The sequence below is a fragment of the Corvus moneduloides genome, chromosome 19, assembly GCF_009650955.1.
Source record: "Corvus moneduloides isolate bCorMon1 chromosome 19, bCorMon1.pri, whole genome shotgun sequence".
NCBI lineage: Eukaryota > Metazoa > Chordata > Aves > Passeriformes > Corvidae > Corvus > Corvus moneduloides.
The window spans coordinates 9,392,703-9,411,768 of NC_045494.1; the positions used below are offsets into that span (position 1 = coordinate 9,392,703).

At 42.3% G+C, this 19,066-nt stretch overlaps 1 protein-coding gene across 1 annotated transcript in view; it reads left to right on the plus strand.

The window, feature by feature from the left end:
• TBCD (tubulin folding cofactor D) overlaps positions 1 to 19,066 on the plus strand; it is a 115,421-nt gene that overhangs the window by 7,051 nt on the left and 89,304 nt on the right. The window contains exons 8-13 of the mRNA XM_032128567.1: positions 4,074 to 4,206; positions 11,354 to 11,399; positions 14,055 to 14,187; positions 15,315 to 15,457; positions 16,243 to 16,303; positions 16,810 to 16,884. Coding sequence (XP_031984458.1) covers positions 4,074 to 4,206; positions 11,354 to 11,399; positions 14,055 to 14,187; positions 15,315 to 15,457; positions 16,243 to 16,303; positions 16,810 to 16,884 — 591 coding nt within the window. The remainder of the gene's footprint in view (positions 1 to 4,073; positions 4,207 to 11,353; positions 11,400 to 14,054; positions 14,188 to 15,314; positions 15,458 to 16,242; positions 16,304 to 16,809; positions 16,885 to 19,066) is intronic.

The following is a 19,066-nucleotide window of genomic DNA, read 5'->3' on the forward strand; positions in this document are numbered from 1 at the left end:
ACACGGGGACCGAGGGACAGAGGGACAGAGGGACACGGGGACAGAGGGACAGAGGGACAAGGGGATGGGGGCTGAGGGACATGGGGACATGGGGACAGAGGGACAAGGGGACAGAGGGACACGGGGACTGAGGGACAGAGGGACAAGGGGACAGGGGGACAGAGGGACCGAGGGACAGAGGGACAGAGGGACACGGGGATGGGGACAGAGGGACAGAGGGACAAGGGGATGGGGACAGAGGGACACGGAGACCGAGGGACAGAGGGACAGAGGGACAAGGGGATGGGGACAGAGGGACACGGGGACAGGGGGACAGAGGGACAGAGGGACAAGGGGATGGGGACAGAGGGACACGGGGACTGAGGGACAGAGGGACACGGGGATGGGGACAGAGGGACACGGGGACCGAGGGACAGAGGGACAAGGGGATGGGGACAGAGGGACACGGGGACCGAGGGACAGAGGGACAAGGGGATGGGGGCTGAGGGACAGAGGGACAAGGGGATGGGGACAGAGGGACACGGGGACCGAGGGACAGAGGGACACGGGGATGGGGACAGAGGGACACGGGGACTGAGGGACAGAGGGACACGGGGATGGGGACAGAGGGACACGGGGACCGAGGGACAGAGGGACAAGGGGATGGGGACAGAGGGACACGGGGACCGAGGGACAGAGGGACAAGGGGATGGGGGCTGAGGGACAGAGGGACAAGGGGATGGGGACAGAGGGACACGGGGACCGAGGGACAGAGGGACAAGGGGATGGGGGCTGAGGGACACAGGGATGGGGGCTGAGGGACACGGGACATGGGGACTGAGGGACAAGGGGATGGGGACTGAGGGACAAGGGGATGGGGACAGAGGGACACGGGGACCGAGGGACAGAGGGACAAGGGGATGGGGACTGAGGGACAAGGGGATGGGGGCTGAGGGACACGGGGATGGGGACTGAGGGACAAGGGGATGGGGACTGAGGGACAAGGGGATGGGGGCTGAGGGACATGGGACATGGGGACTGAGGGACACGGGGACATGGGGACTGAGGGACACGGGGACATGGGGACTGAGGGACATGGGAACATTGGCACCAGGGGCCTGGGAACACCGGGACAGTGGGACACAGGGACAACAGGACACAGAGACACAGGGACATGGGGAGAGGGGGGCAGTGGGTTTGGGAGAGTCACAGCCACACTGCCTGTGTTCATGTTCTCTGGGTTAAGATGCGCTGAATTTATGGGATTAATCAAAATAGTTGTTAAATACAACATTTAGTAGAGCACGCCTTGTATTGTCTTTTTAGGAGGTAACTGTCTGTGTACTTATTTTAAATTTATTCTGAGCTTCACTCACAGGACTCAAGGCTTTAGGAATTTATGTTTAGTGAGTATAATGCTATGGGTCTGAAGCTGACACTGAATGTACAGTGTCATGCAGAAAATTCATGAAGGACTTGAGACCAGACTCACAGTTCTCTGCTGACTCATCTTGTGCTTTTCTGGTTTATTCTGAAATATATCGGAGCAAAATTCAAATGACTGCATGAATTATTTGTGCAAACTTGAATGAATAGTCTGGCCTGTTACATACTTACTTCCATGGAACAGAAAGTAGGTTTGCCTCCTTATCCTTTCCTGTGAGGGTGGTGAGGCCCTGGCACAGGTTGCCCAGAGCAGCTGTGGCTGCCTCATCCCTGGAAGTGTCTCCAGGCTGGGTGGAGCTTGGAGCAACCTGGGCTCCAAGGAAGGTGTCCCTGCCCATGGCAGGGGGTGGAACTGGATGAGCTTTAAGATCCTTTTCTACCCAAACCATTCTATGATTCTGTAATTCTATGATCCTAATTAGTTTTTGTAGTAATTTTGGACTCAATAATTAGGAATTGCTTTTTATGTATGTGTAATCTGCCTTGTCACAGATTGACAGTACCAGAGGATTTGAGATGATGGTGTGACACAAATGAATTATTCTTGAGCATTCATATAGGCCTTCTTAATTTCCTAAAATCCCAGGAAATACCCAAATTAACCAAGAGCAATAGATTCTTGAAGTATTTGGAAGCCTTCTCAAGCAAGGGTGACAGTAATTAAAAAAGATTCTTTCATCACATTATGCTTAATTGAATTTGCACTTCAGTTGTACTCCAGAGTGTCTGTAAAACTAAATTTTGAGTGGAAGCTTACATACAGTAACTTAATTGATTGCAGCATTGATTGCAGCAGAGCTTTGTGCTCATGCAGTGCTCAGCCCTGGGTTTCAGGGGGATTTCACCAGTGCCCTGCATCCTGACACTGGATCCTATGCAAGCACCTTGTTGTTTGATGTTCTCTTTACGTCTGTTTATTGGCTGAATTAATTTTAATTAGGAGTATATGTTCAGAACAAATATGGTGATAGAATACACTAAGCTAGTTCTAGTACCAGGTGTGCAAGGCTATAATGGTACTGTATAGTGGACTTATAATTATTTAGTTTATATGAAAACACCATTTTCAAAATAGTCTGGTGATTAAAACACCAGAAATTAGAAGGCTGGCTCCAAGGCCTTTGCCTGTTTTCACATCCCCAAAGCCAGTTCTGAGCAGAGTCATTCTGAGATGAGGTCTCTGTGCCCTGTTCCTGGAGCTGGACTGTTGCTTGGGTGGGCAGGAGCACAACGGTCCTGGGACAGATGGAGAGATCAGATACAGAAGTCTGACTCTGTGGAACGCTCTGGGAAAGTCCCTGGGGAGGAAGAGAAAGTTTGGGTCCTGGTTCATGCTCCAAGGAGTTCATGAATTTCAAGTGAAGTTTAGAAACATCAGGATTCAAGATTTCCTGTTTTCCACAGTAAGCTGCTTCTCATAGGGCAGAGGAGCTGGAGTATATTTCATGAATTCTCCTTTCTGCCTGCTCAGTGAGTGGTTGCAGTAGGAGGAGATGAGGCGGATCTTTATCCTGCTCGTAGTGTGGAGGTTAGGGCACTCCTCTGGGAAAGAAAGATTTAAACTCCTTGGGGCTGAGGAGGGGTCTAGGAACCAGCTCTGCCACTTCACAGGTCACTTCTCTCACGCGCACCCTTGGGCCAAAGGCAGCTTCATCCTTCAACCCAGAACAACCCTCCTGCACTCACCCCAAGTCCTCATTGTTCTGCTGCTGAGCACCACAGGGACTGGCTGGGAAGCCAATCCATCCCATCAGCTCACTGTTGACGTGTTCTCTGTATTTAATATATTTAATACTCCATCAGTCAGCTCTCGGTGCTGTTCCCCTGTTATCTGTCGGTGTAGGAAGGAACCAGATCCTGGCTCTGGGGCACATCCTCTTTGAGTTCCATGAGTTGTGCTGGATGGGCTTCCCCATGTGCCTTGTTTCCACTGGATGTGTTAAAAACAAATGTAGTCTGAATCTCTGCTGGAAGAGGACCCTGGTTTGTAGGTGCCAAGGCACTGAAGTGATGCCCTGACTGCAGTGTGGCTGGTTAGGGGAGGGCTGAGAATAGTTTTATGGTAGTTTAGCCATGAAAAGCCTCTTTTCCCTTTTCTAAGATGGCTAAAAACACATCTCTTGACCCATTTAGTGTGCTAAATAACACACTAAAATAAATAAATATTTGACCTTTTCAAATATCTGAAACCCCAGATCTAGCTCTGCTGGTTGCTTGTTCTGGGCCTGGCTGCAGACAGACAGTGCAAAAGGGACCCAGTGCGGATTTCCACCTATTTCCTATAGAATCCTCCTATTTGTTTCAGCTTTTCCCTAATTCTAATGGAAATAATTTCTTAAAGGCTTTGGAGGTTTTGTTGCTTTACAATTAAGATAAGAAATTTTTAGAACCCAAGTTTTTAGCTGGGTTTGAAATGAAGGCGAAGTTCCAGGTCAGAGCCTTGCTCAGAAACAATGGGCTAAACATGGACTAAAAAATGTGCTAAACATAGGATGGTTTGGAGTGTTCCCACCCTCAGTGATTTGGGGAAATTCGCATTGAAGAATCATTTCCAGGAACTACAACCAGTTCGGATAGGAGGAAAAATTGTTTTTCATTGGGTGTCACAAAGTGAATGGCTACAGTGTTTTCTTTTTTTTCTGTGACAGGTTTATTGTCCGCCCTGACGTCAGGCAAAGCAGGATGGCAGATTTCCTGGACTGGGTGCTCTCCATGTTATCCAAATCCTCGTCCCAGACCATGGAGGGCACTGTCATTCTGAACGGCATGCTCCAGGCCCTGGTAAATACTGGTTTTCCCTTAAAAGATAGAGAGTTGGGTTTATGGCCATACTATACTGCTGCAGGAGGCCTTTGATAGTAAATGCACAGAGGCTTCCTGGCAATAGAGAAAGGGAGAATTTCCTCCACAGCAGTTTAGACAGTGTAACTTCCCATGCATGTATATTTTCTTTAAGTATTTTTGTCATCTCCAAATGAAAGTGAAGTTGCCAGTATAGATACTCATAAATAACTCCGAAAATAGCAGTCATTTCAGTAAGTTTGGGTTTGTTTGCTAATCTGAATGAATATTTTGTTTAATGCCCTTTTCTTGTGAGTTGATAGTGGTGTATGACTCAAAAGAGCTGAATTCTTAGTTTGGGTTTTAAAATGTACATACTACGCATGGGAAAAAAATCTGCAGTACCTGAACCTCTTTTCCAGGGCACTGCTCCTGTTGTACATCCTAAGGAGGTCTATTTATAAAAGCTTTGTTGTAATTTTACACCCTTAAAAGTGTTGGTGTGTGTTTTGAAATCCTGGGGTACAGTTCTGCACCAATTTTGATGTCCAAATGTATTTGGGTGGAATGGAGGCGTTTGCGTGGGTGGAGTTGTTGTTCCTTCTTGGTTTGGTTGTTGACCGAGGCAGTGCAGGCGAAGGCAGATCACGAGCCCCTGTGCAGTCTTTGCAGTTGCACAGCTTTGAGGATTTGCTGGTGTTTGTACAAGTTTTGATAATTTGCATAAAATTGCTACTCTTTTTAACCAGTCGCTAAGAGGACTTGTGTGCAGTGTGGTACTAAACATCAAAGCAAAGGTCTGGAGCAAGTGTGCGGGCTGTGGGGTTTTTTTGGTTGTTTCTTTTTCTTCTCGAGCTCTCCCAAATCAGAAGACAGAAGAAATTATCTATATTTAGAATAACTGAGGACCTGCTGCTCAACCAGGAGGAAGCGTTATTTGTGTGCATTGCAGCGTTTCAAAAGACAGAATGAGGTTTCATCATTTTATTGTCAGATCTGGAAAGGGAGACTGACTGTTTGCCATTCCCGGGGCATGATGAGACCTGCAGGATGTATAATGCATTAGTGTTTTGTCATAATTCCTTTGAGTTTGGCTTTGGCTCCATCCACCTGTTCATTAGTGCGCACTAAGCGAAACAGGTGAATACTCAACAAGTAGAATCGAAACCAGAATGTGATACAATAGACCTGGGAGCAGAGCTGCTGCCTTGCTTTTGTGTGATTTTTTTTTTTTCCCCCCTCTTCACAGCTCATAACTCCTGTTCCAGTTGGTAGATATGAGCAGACTTGTAAAGCCTTTTCTTGCATTTAGTCTTCCATTTCTCCTTTCAGTCACTACGATGAATTGTATCATTAGGGAGTAAAGGTTTTCAGATTGCAATGTGTGCAGGTATGTGTGCATGTACATGCTTAAGGGGAGCAGGAAATACTTATTTCAAGAGCTAAATGTTATAATATTATATTTATATAATTATATGTATTCTTAATATTTTAATATTAAGAATCTCATATCACACTTATAGCAACATTATGCTGTTAAACCAAAAATATCAGCTGAAAATAAGTGTTTAAAATAAGTAAACACTTCCCTTAAATATGCAAGATTCTAACTTTATATATTTATTCTATAAATAAATATATTTGAACATAACAAGTGATCACTGAATGTGTAAAGCAGAGCACATCCTCTTGAGGGATAACTAAAAGTTGTGTCAACAAGCTTCAGAATTCTTTGCCCTTGGACTCCTCCAGCACTCTGTTACTTTAAGAGTCAAACTGCAGCTGCTTGGCCATGTCTCTGAACGAGAAGGAGAAAAAAGACCATTTTTCAGTTTCTGGTCAATGCAGCAAGGTGGATTTTGGGATTGTGACAGGTTTTGGGAATGATGCAACCCACCAGAGTGGGGATAAAAACTCTCTCCACGTCGGAGCACAGTGGCACTGCCCCGAACAGGGTGGGTTTTGGTTGGGTCATGATTTTGTGCCACTAATGGTCTGCATTTACTGAACGGCTCCGAGCGAGGTTGGCATGGAAAAATTGCTCAGAAAAGACACGAAACTCCTGCATTTCAATGAACTGAAACTGCAAGTCAGGGACGCAGTGAGTAGTTGGCCGTGGCTGCACTTTGATCTGCCTCTTCATGGCCGTGAGCCTGGGTGATCAGGTGTGTGCTGCTGTTTCATCTCACTCAGCGTTCTGTGCAGAACGAGTCCGGCTGTTCCGCGGCTCCTGTCGGAACACGCACCCAGCGTTGCATATTGTAATTCCACTGGGGCCTTTGGCTTTCTGTTCCCTTCCACCTGTCATCAGTAACTCACCATTTCCCAACTGGGGGGCACCAGCAGCCACCTCTGCTGACACTATTTCAAATTTGCTGTTTCAAACTGCCCTCCTTTGTTGAAACCCATGTTGCAGTATGGAATTTAATTCTCTTTCGTGCTCCTATTCTTTGGCATTTGAAGGACTGAAAATGTTGGATTATTAAGAAATTGCTGCTTTTTTATAACATTTGTTTACTTGAAGGAGACTTCTAACCTGTTTCAAGAATCTGCATTTTAAATTCTCTTGGTCTGGAGGTTTGCTTTTAAACCTGCCATTATATCAAACAGCTTTTTAGTTATCGCTGCAGGGCGCAGCACTCCCAGTTCTTGCGTGACAGAGATGTCATCACGTTGAGGTAGCCTTGGGCATTGAAACTTATTAAACCTTATTTGTTTTATAAGTGATTCAGTATACAAGTGTGAGTAATAATTAAAAAAAATAAAACGCCCTACACAGTGATCTGATGAAATTTCAGAGTCTTAAGAACGAGGCATTTCCCTGAGCTGTCTCTAATGCAAAGGTTATTTAGCAATAGCTACATGCTTATGTAAATTTGGCTTCAGGGAAGAAAGAACTCTCTAACTCCATTCTTTCAGACCCAGAGGCACAAAAATAGACTATTTCCAAATAGAATGTTTCCCAAGTCTTTGTATTTTTGGCATTCTCAAAGAATTGGCTGTATTAGGATTGTCTATTGGCGTTATTTTTTTAAAAAGGGGTTGTTGCTTAGTGGTTTGGTGATAAAGGTGTAGGACAAGCAGTGTTGGTGAGAGGTACAGACGTTCTTGTGTCTGCAGGTACCAAGCTGCTTTCTGCTCATGCCCTTTCTCTCCTGAGTGTCACAGAGTATTTGTTCTAATGTGGCCTTGTCTGATACCGCTGAGTTTTTTTACTTCTCACCAGAAGTTTTGTGGTTCATTCAAGGTTCAGAAGTTCTGTTATCATAAAGCTGTTGCTTTTTCTTGTTAGGGTGTAGTACTATCTCAAGCTGCTAAATTTTTTTTCCTTCTGAGTATTTAAAATCTGTGGGTTTCGGTAATCTCAAGATGGAAAGGAGATACTCTGTCAGCTCTCCATGTGTTAGTCTAAATGTTTCAGATGTTCAGCTGATAAATAACTGGGATCACATGAAAGCTGCCATCACTGTGTTGGTGTCTGTCAGCATACGTGTCATGTTGATGCTCAACGCCCAAACACGTGTGGCCCTCAGCAGGAGTGCTGCTTGTGTGGAGACACACTGAGAACAAGGCCTTTAACTAACCCATTTTACCATCAGCTGCACGAAGAATGCCTTAAATATTCCCTGCTTCCAAGTGAACTTAGGTTCTGCCAGCATGTTCTCCCTTCCTGCAGCTGGCCGGCAGGCAGGGATGGCTGATGGCATTCCCGGGGCGTTGTGTGGCTACCAGGGGGTGCTCCAGAGCAGTGCAAGGGATCATTTCCTGCTCTTCCCAGCGAGGCTGGAATTATCCTCCCAGTCCTCCACTTGGTTACAACCAGAGGGTAGATCCAGACTTGTGTCTCCTGCTCGGCAGGAAGATCCACTCACTCCCCAGCAGCCAGGCCACCCCTCATGGTGATTTGTGTAGCTTGGGGAACAAGTCCTGGAGATGATCCCGACTGATAGATCTCCTGCAGGTTGGGCCCAAAGTGGGTTACGCAGACAATTGGTAGGTGTGGTGTCTCTGCTGGGATTATTAAGAAACTGGGCTTTGTTTGCCTTGCCCTGTGCTGTTTCTAAAGCAGAACCAGACTTGACAGTCGTCATTGCTTGCACACCACTGATTTTCTCTAATTTGTAGGTGGCTTAATTATTTATAAGAGAGGGAGTCACATACTTTTCAACAGTTCAGCAGGTTGGGTAGGTTGGTGTGTGCTTTGTGTCCTGGTTAAGTGAGGAGCCCATGGCGTAACTGCGACTGCCGGGATGCTCCGACAGGCAGGCTCCTCGTGCTCAGCACTGCGAGCTGCTGACACCAGAATGCCTGTGCAGGTGGCAAACCAAGCTTATTAATTACTTTGTTTGTATCAGATTTTTGGAAATGGTACGCCTTGGATATTTTTCTTCCTTCAAGGCAGGAAGTTTAAGCTGGGTACTGTAATGCTGATTTGCCCTTTTTGCTGCTGGTTTTTTTTTCATGTTTGTCATTCATGCATCATGAACATTTCTTTCTGTAAGCTGCAGGTTTACAGTATTTTTCTGAAGGAGTAACTTTGCTGCACATGCCTGACTGTTTGTAGCATGTGCTGGAAGAAAATATTTTTTCTGTTTTCCCAAAAGCAGCCAGCATTGGTTAAAGTGCTCTTGTATTTCCCCTGGGAAAAATAAATCTATTACACTCAAAAGTTTTAGAGATTTGGACCTGGGGATGCTTTTGCATGCTTTGACTCATAAATAAATAATGAATACTTCTCTTCTTGTCTTTTCTACACTCAGATGAAAACCTCAGACACTGGATTTCCCGCTGTGTTGACTATCTGAAGAATAGTTCTTCACAGTTTGGCTGTTACCTATTTACTTCTGTAAAATTAGTTTTAAAAATGGTTGTTTCTCTGACACAAAGAAATACCTGATGTATCACTTGTAGAAACGCCAGGAACCTGCTCCAAGGTTGTATCTGACCCCCAGTGCACCTGCATGAGTGCAGAAAGAGCCTTCTTCCCTTTCAGGAATTTGGCATTTTCAGGTGTGTTTATTCCAAAACCAATGGGTAACATATTTTATTGATCAAAAGCCATGTAAATATTACAGCCCTTCTAAAAACGTTTGGTTATCAGTTCAAACACGGCAGTTATGGTGTCCTTTGGGCAATTTTTACTTCCCCTAAAAACTCATATTGATAAAATAAAATCCCTTAATCCAGATCTCAGTTGATTTACAGCTGCTGCTATGGTGATTCTATTATCATCTATATCATTTATAATATACCTTATATTATAAATCCCTATGGTAGGAGTAGATGTTCTGTGTTGAAAATAGTTTGTTATTTAAGTTTTAGTGAAACTGCTGTAGGGACACATTGTGTGTTTCACTTATTTGTTCAGAATATAATAGAAATGGTTATGAAATGGAATCATAGGTGTGTGAGGAGAAGCGTTGAAAAAAATACTGTGCAATATTTGAGTTTTTCTCGTTTCCTGCTCATGTGTTGGTTGATTCCTTCCCACATCTCGCTCAGAGGTGGCACCTTCCAGTTCTGTTGTTGCTGAGGAGTCAGGACCTAATTCAGGCTTGGGCCCAAGGGTGTAAAAACACGTGGAGAAGTTTGTAGAAAGGTGCCAGAATTTAGGAACTGCTGGGGACTGAAAATGTGTTGTTGTTTTGAGGATCCTGTTCCACCTCCTCAGCAGTGTGCTGAGGGTGTGAGAGCACACATCCTAAGGTGTTTGTCCAGGAGCGTTCCCAAGGATCTGTTAAAAAGCTGTTTCTCTACATTATCACTGCTTGAGGAATTGCCCTGTGCTTTGCTTGAATATGCTTGAATATAATATTAATAGTTTGAAGGCAGCCTGTGTGTGCCTTAAAAAACAGTGTTTGCTGTTAAGTTAGGCAGAAAGGAGAAGGAACTGTGAGGATGCAGGAATGCTGCCGTGTCTCCAGCATCCACAGCACAGTGTGTGGAGAAACCAGAGATGGGTTTTAAAGCAGAACACAGGAGCAAAGTGATGAAGAAATGAGCTTCTGCATGTTTCAACAAAGAGAAATTTTAGAGGAGCTCTAGATTTATTGTACCAAAGATTTGACGTATTTTTTTAGGCTTTTTAATACAAGCAGTTTTGTTGTATGTTAGTGAGAAATTCTTGTATTTGTTTTTAATACTGACTTCATATATTGCTAAAAGGTGTGCTACATTTATACAGTTAAGTTGATATTTATTTCCTTTGGCTGTTCTTCTGGGCCTGAAGTCATTCTATTGCCTTGCTGCTTTGTAAATGTCATTTTAAAGGAGCCCTCACACTTGCCTGCATTAAAATCTCAAATATTTTGATATATAATATCAAATTCCTATATATATCTTGTAGTGCAGCTGATCAGCAGCGCTAATTTGAGATCCTGAAATGCAATTTAGTAACAAACCAAAACAGGCTGGGTACACAGCCCCAAGGTGTTTTTCTTGCCTCTGTTGCTCGTAGCCACGCCTGCAGCGCGGGAGGCATGTGTGTGTGTTTGGTATGTGTGAGAAAGTACCTCTTTTTAGGGTAAGTCTGTTCTTGTTTAACTCCCAGGCATATTTATTGAGGAAGATTTTTCTTCTGGTGACTGCCAGAGCAAGGACAAGCGAGTGCCTGGCCAGAGTAGTTTTGATGCGTGGGGAGCTGAGGAAGCTTTTAATGTGTAACGTGTTCTGTCAGGTGTCAATAGTCCCTTAGTCTCACTGGGGTATTTAGCTGCAGATAAAATTCCCTTGACACAGGAATTGCAGTTGGCCTGGTGGAGGTGTGTTTGCAGGTGTCTGTGGGTGGTTTAGTCTCTCACAAGCTGGGCTTGCACCACACTGAGCTCCTGTGACCCAGCACTGAGCTTGATGGGTCAGGGACCTGAGTTGGCCCACAACTGGTGGCCTGTTTTTTTTTTTGCTCATTTGTTATTCTGTTTTGTTTTGTTTTTTTTCATTTTCTCTTGAGTGTTTTTTGGCCACCTCAGTCCCCTGAGCAGTTACCAAGAAGAACTACACCCTGAAACTCTTCCCTTTATGCTATCTAAATCAGCAAACACTACACATTATTGTAAGAACATTAAAAATATTTTAGAACTAAATGCTTGATATATTGTGTTTTAGAATCTCTGTATCCTCATGTCTCTGTTCCCTATTTTAATTGTAGGCACAGCTGTTTAAGCATGGCAAGAGAGAAGACTGTTTACCATACGGTGAGTTTGTAATAGGTTCTGTTTTTCAAGCCGTTGCAGTAGAAAAGGGAAAGGAAGGTTAACCTGGTGACAGGTGGTACTGTAAGGAGTGAAATCCACCAGGCAGTGATAAAGCAGGGAAAATGAGGGGAGCAAAAGCAGAAATGACTGTGAAGGAGGAGCAGATGCCACCAGGGAATGTTGTGTTGGAGCAGCACATCAGAGGATTTGGCAGGTGATCACACTGGCCATTGCTGTAATACAGGAGCTCAACACAGAACATATAAACTGTTAGATGTGGAAAATATTTGTTTGAAATTCAGTAGAGCATGAATTGGTTTTGTACATATTACTGCTGGAAGTTTTGCAGAGGTTCTGCAAGTTTAATATAAGCACAGGAGTTCAGAAAACCCATGTTTTAAGAACCAGCTGTGTACAGAGCACAGCTGGAATCATGTTTGGATGATGTTGGAATAAGAGAAGTTTTTTAGTGAAAAGAGATTATACTGCATGCAATTAGGGATAGGAAGCCAAAAAGAGAAAAAGAGGGTATGGAGGTTTCTGGATAGTGTAGCTGCATTTTGGAATTATGTTTGTCTTGTGAATCCTGGAATATGATCAGAACTGACTGCAGTGTGATCTTGGGCCTTATTTACAGCAATAAAGGGAGGCAGGGAAAGATGGTGCCTAATTCCAAAACATTACAAAAGACCCAAACAGTTTTGTGGATCTTATCCAAGTACCAGAAATAGGGTTTGTGCTGTTCACAGGAACCAAGCAGGAATATAAACTCACTTTAGAATGCTTGTGATGTCACTAATGGAATTATTTTGGCCCCGAGAAGAAGGTTTTTTAGTTCTAGTGATGGAAAGTTTCATTCTCCCAGTTCCTAAGGCTGAGATGCAGACACTTCCTTAGAAAATGCCTGAGAGATGGGTAATGATAAAGATAAGATAATGAAGACAAACAGCATGGAATGACACAGGTGCAAATACTGGGAATGCCATTGCACAGGAACGGCACTGGGGAAGCTGCCAGAGAAGCAGAATCATTAACAGGCTGGGTTAATGACAGTATAACAGAAAATGACAGAATTTAAAAATACAGCTGTACAACACAATAGCCTTAATCAGTATGGAAGGAGCATATTGAGCTCACAGCATTAACCCTCCTGGTAAAATCAGATGTTTTGGCCCATGGCATAGAAAGAATAATAAATAATTATGAGTCTGGTAATAAGATAAAAAACGGGCATATCAATGAGTAAATGAACCTTAGAAAATCTAGAATGCTCACAACTCAGAAGCAGATATTCAGATGGGAACTGTTAGGGATAAGAAAATGTGAGAGACAAAAAATATCTAAGATTTTTAATTATAACAGATCTGAGGATGAAATAGGAAAAAAAAGTAGGCAAATGTCGAAAGATCCTGTTTGAAGTCATTTGTGACACAGAAGTTGAATTAAAAACAAACACTAGCCCTGAAGTAATTTACATGGGTCTGTAGATATTTTAGTGATTCAAGAGCTGGCAGGACTTGGAAGAGGCCTTTATTTATATATTCTTAATTTATTTTCTGTCGGTGAATGATGATGTTTCTGCAGCCTCTTCCTCCTAAACCATCAGTCTCTTGGGCTTTTATAACTGCAAAAAATCCAGGTTGCTGGAAGGTATTGAAGTAATAATAATCATCACTGGCTTGTTTTCATGGATCATTCCATTAGTATTTTAGTACACCAAGATGCATCACCAGTCTTTTTAAAGACTTGAAGGGATTTCTCAGTCACGTCTTACAGTTTCTCAGACTTTGAAATAACTGTGTTTTCTTTGATCTCTTTGTATTTTGAAAACCTTGATATGAGACTGGGGAAAGAGGTTGCAGAGTATTTGGCTGATGTGATTCCATCTGTGCAGTGCTGTTGGAAGCACCGTGGCTCTTCCAGAGCCTGAGTCATTAGTCTCTATTAGCTAATGGTCAACCTTCTGAAGGATTATTTTCACCCTGATGAAACTGCAGAAGAGCTTTTTTATTTGTAACAGGCATGGCTTCCTTGTGAAAACTTTGAATCCTGGAACTTTGTACTCATTAACCCTTTCTCTGTGTTTTTTTTACTTGCTGGACAAATAACTTTTGTTACCTTTGATGTGCCCAAATGAGAGGTTTTCTGGCTGATTGTTTACACATACACAGTGTTTCTCATGTCTAAATGTTCATGGACATCCATCATCATAAAAATTTCAGTGTCAGGATTTGGTGCTGCCTGAAAATACTAAAAGAGGAAAGGGAAAGCTTCCTTAGTGTGCAGGAAATTTTCTGAGTAATTGAACTACATCTTCTAGCTTCTGGTTCTGTTAGATTACTGAAGACGCTTAGACCCTGAAAGACACTTGAGTGTGTTGCTTCCAGGGAGAATCAGAGGCAAAAACACTGAGAATGTAGATTGTAATTTTTATAATCAAAATTAATCCTTAAAGCCATCTTCCCTGTTTGGGCAGTGAAGGATATTGCCACTATTTGACCAGTGTCACCTACTACAAAGTAAGCAATCAGGCATTTGTGTTTCAGTAATACCTTTAAAAATACAAATCTCCTAAAGAACGTTTAAAACTTTAAAATTTTCATACCAAGGTATTTTTAAAAGCAGTTTTTCTGGTGTGTTTGTTTTCTTTTACAGCTGCTACTGTTCTCGAGTGTCTTGATAACTGCAAGCTGTCAGAAAGCAATCAGATGGTTCTGCGCAAGCTGGGCATGAAACTGGTTCAGCGACTTGGGCTGACATTTGTGAAACCAAAGGTAGCAAAGTGGAGGTCAGTTTAAAGCTGAAAAGTTCAAAAACAGGAAAATCCAAAAGCACAAAACCCCCTACAAGTACATAGATCCATACATTTGCCTTCTGCCCCTCTTAACCTTCCCTAAAAGAAAAAGAAATCCCTGTGGGAATGAACATATTCTTCATTTGCATTATTTGGAAAAAGGAGGATTCTTCCACTGTGTTTTGTTTTCCTGTATTTTTTTTTCAATTTTGGTGCATAAATGAGTGCTGGGACAAGCCAAATCTGACTTTGCACATTGCACAAGCAGAAGCCTGTTCCTATATAATGCATAACTCAGTAAATATGGGAAGACGGCGACCTTTGTTCCTGAAGCTGATTTAGTACAATTTTGTAAGAGTGAACATAACTTTTTCCATTACCTGGTCCTACCCTGATTCGATAGAAAGTTCACAGGGGAAAAGTGGTTTGCAATCCCGCTCTGGTTTTGCATATTAGTCAGGTTTTGGTGTCTGGTTTTACGTACTGCCAGAGGGCAAACTCTTTTTTAGATTTCTCGCACTGATATTTTAAAATTGCAGGCTCCCTTGGTGACTATTTTTATTGTATTTATTTTACCGTCTTTTGAGAACATCCTTAGGCATAGAAAATTCTTTTTAGGTGGAGAATGTACCTTGCCCGATGGCAAAAGTCAGTTTAGCATGTAAAGTCTATCTTTTGTAAGAATGCATCTACACCACGGGCTAAATATTCGAGTACGGCTTGGTCAGAAAGTACTAAGCTGGCTTTGAGATTTAAAAAACAATTTTTAATAAGCTCATTTTATTAATTTTTTTTTCTCTTTTTAATTTTTTTGGAGAGACTTTTTGGGCATGGGAATTTTGTCTCTCTTTGTTGTTAGCAGTGGAAAATAGGTTATAGTGAAACAGGAAAGGGAGGGATAATGAAAAGGAACCATTTGAATAGTCTGGCTCTTCTCACCTTGGAAAATAGACAACTGGGTCAGGAGGAAGGAGAATGGGATATTTGTCCCTTTCCTTTAAAGCAGCCACTAAATAACTGGAGAGCTGTGCCCTGGGAGGGGTAGGAATGTGGCAGACAGACTTTGTGGCAGTATGGAAGTTAAATCAGAGAAATCACTGAAGTGTGTGTTTGTTGTGCAGGTACCAGCGTGGCTGTCGATCTCTGGCTGCCAACCTGCAAGCTCAGGGCGCTGCTGTGCAGAGCCAGAAGAAGGAAGTTGCTTCTGCTGAAGCTGATGATGATGAGGAATATGACATTCCAGGAGAGATTGAAAATGTTGTAGGTGTGTTAAAGCTGGAGAGAAATCGTTGCAATGCTGCAGGTTAAACATATGTTGGAAAATAATCTGCTTGGGGCTAAAAAAGTCATGTGGGTTTCTGTGCTAGTGTGAACAACTGGAAAGACTCTAAAACTTCAATCTCTGCAGCTGATTAAAATAGATGATATTTTGTCAAGTGGTTTGGACTTCAGCATCTCAAGCAGAAGCTCAGTACTAGAGCATTTGTTGTGGAGTTGGGCATGGAGGACCTGAAATATGTTTTACCAATTGTATCCAGTAATATAAAAGAGATGCCTTGAACCTTCCACAAATTAGAATTTATAGTGAAATACAGAACAAAAAATTGTGTCACATAAAGCTAAAGAATTCTGGTTTAATTTTTAGACTGAGGTAGTATCAAAGGAGCAGCAATTTTTTCTTAATATGCAGTTGTACAGCATGTCCTCTGCTAGCTGGCTGTGGATATTCTGTAAGTAAATAGACAAAAATTGCATCAGAAGACTTTTATAACTGAATAATCTAATGAACCTCTGCAAAAAGCACCATGATCTCCATTTTGAATCTTTTACAGCACTTGAAATTTCAATCTCTTTTCATAAACAATTTGGAACATACAAATAAACATATTTCTTGGTTTTTAATTTCAAGTCGTACTTATGTGACAAATAGAATAAATCTAGATACAAAGATTTTTATACAAAGAGGCAAATGAATTTCGAACATCTTAAGAAATCTTTCTGTTGTTAAATAAAAATAATCTTGTTTTGTTTAAATAAAATTATTTGCAGAGCAATTGCTGGTTGGCCTGAAAGACAAAGACACCATCGTCAGGTGGTCTGCAGCCAAAGGGTAGGTCTGTTATGGTGACTCTGCTAAGCTGAAGTAAACAATATAGAAATACAGTGGTGTAAGCCATGATTGATAATTTGGGTGTACTGCTAGTATTTGCTGTTGTTAAATGGCTTTAGCACAGCCTGTGGTGGGGGCACAGAAACATTTGTCTCTTTTGCTGATGAAAAATCTGGCCAGTTTTCAGGGAATTTCCGGTGGGTTTGGAAATAGATGTTCTCGGTAAAACAAGATCTGAAGGGTGCAAAGAAACATTTCTTCAAAAGGGTTTTTTTTCTCTTTCTCTTTAAAAATGCATTTCTGGGGAAGGTTCACTGCTGTGTAGATTTTTTCAAGTTTGAGGTTGTTGTTTCAGGGTATTGGTCTTAGGGCAGCAGGGTGGCATCTTGAAGTTACTCAACTTCTAGGAAGATTCCAGTAACTAGTATTTTTTCTAGAATTTACCAATCAACTGCAGTACTAATGATTCACTGTATGCTTCTTTTTTTTTTTTTTCCCTTCTGTAGAATTGGTAGAATAACTGGAAGACTTCCAAAAGAATTAGCAGATGACGTGATTGGGTCTCTGTTGGACTGTTTTAGGTAAAAATCTTATTTCACACTTTACCCCCATCTGAAACATGTCTGCTTGTGGAACAGGGGGACAACAGTTAGGAAGAAAGGTCTAAAATAAATTTCCTTGCTGTCCTTCTCCCAGATTTCAAAATCTTTGAAGGCACAGATGGGCTAAGGGTATTCAATAAAGAAATTATTTCTAATCCATCCTCTTGACCCCATACTAAGGTAATGTTCAACTGAAGTTGAACTTAGGAAAGATAAAAAAATGCTCATCAACTTGCTGCTTTAGAGATTCCTGGTGTGCTCAAGACTCATGGCTTGAGTTTAGTGTCCATCCTCAGAAACCTGGTAGAACTGGAAATGGTGTTCTGAGGATCAGTGGAGGTAAGAAACAATCTGTGTGAGGGGAGGGTGGAACATGTAGGGAGAGTGAGGAATAAATGGGGTATAGCAGAGATTTCTGAACTTGGGAATGGTGTGGATATGGTTTCCCTCTAGGTTTTATGTTATTAGAAGCGAACTCAAGCATCAGGTGGCAGGTTTGGAATAAAGACAGAGGCGTTATTCCCATAGTTAAACTGTCAAACTTCTTGCCACAGGCTCTCGTGGATACTGAGAATATTCGCCTGAACAAAAAGCGTGCTTTTTGTCTGCAAACTTTTCCATGATCTGCCAGAGTTTAGAAGTGTTTAGCAGAGTGTTGCAATCTGCTGGGTCTTAGACTGTGGCTAAGGCAGGTGCTGTTGGCTGTGTCAGAGAGGATTTGGGGCACACAGAGCTGTGGGATATTCTTTTGATTCACTTTAGCCTTGGATGTCATGGCTTTGCGTTCATGTAGAGCATGTGAAAAACCAAATCATTAAACAAGTATCCTGTGCTTTTGTTTAATACCAAATTGCTCATCATGTCTGCATTGAGTACCTGAAATCTAAACGAGTGGTTTAGAGCAAGCCAATAACAAAAAGAGTTTCTTTATTGGCAAGAAATGCTGGTCATGTGCAGTTTGTCACTCAGATGGCCTCAGTTTTAAAAAGTCTTTTCACATTGGTTTTGAGTACAAATTAAGGATGCCAGCTCAAAGGGTAACGCATTAAAAAAAGGAAGGTATAAAGTCTGAAAAACTTGCAAGGAAAGTATCCACTTAGATGATCCCTCCACTATGTTACTGTGATTAATTTAAGAGGTGCTGCTGATCTCAATTATCCCTGGAGCTTCAAAGACCTGTACTCACTGTGTTTTCTTTCCTTGTTTTTCAAGTCATAGGGATGAGTAATTCAACTTGTAATTGAGTGACCTGCTTTCTTCAGAAACACCTGGGAACAAACGTAGGCAAGGACAGAGAGAACCTCTGTTGGGTTCTTTGCACTAAATATCTAGTGACCAAAATAGGAATAAATCAGTTGCTAATCAGAGGCACTCTGTTATACCTCTTGGGATAAGAAGAAAGGATTTGTTGTATGTAGGTGAAAAGACAAGAGCCGGGGAAGAAATAAGTGATTATTTTTCACAGTGTAGTGAGATTGTCAGCACAGTTCCACTGGGGTATGAGCCTTGTGTTGTTCAACATGCTCATAAAGAAAAAAGGGGAATGAGGGGCTGAGGAAACCAACTGATATTTAAAGTTGATTTAATATAGTGAGAGCTAAAAGTGACAGAAAGAAAAGCGTTACAGGAGCCCAAGTGAAGTAATACGACAGTAAATGTCATATAAAATAAAATATAATGTCTAATGCCTGCAAACTGATGTACTTGGGGCAAAATGCTGCTCACTGTCCAACACCTGGAAGCCACTGATCTGTCAGAGTGTGTCAGGGGAGTGCTCGGCAGCCGGCAGGAAGAACAAGAAAAACATAATGTTGGAAATTATTAGGAAAGGAAGAGGTAAAACTAAATCACTGAGAAGTGGTTTAACTGATGGGGTTTTTTACAAGTGGGAAGAAAAAGTGGAGGGATGTGATTTGATGTATCTCCACTGTAAATGGGACAGAAGGAGGGAAAGCGAGCGGCTGTTTACGATTCACTCTCTCCCTGGTGCGGGGAGCAGGAAGGCAGCAGGAAGTGCATTTCCACGCAGTTATAATTAACCAGTGGAAGTCATTGCCACGGGATGTTATGGGAGCCAGAAGTGTAAAGGGAGTTCAGAAAGGGATTATACAAATTAATGGAAGAGAGTCCCTTCAGAGGCTATTAAATAATGAACCTGGCT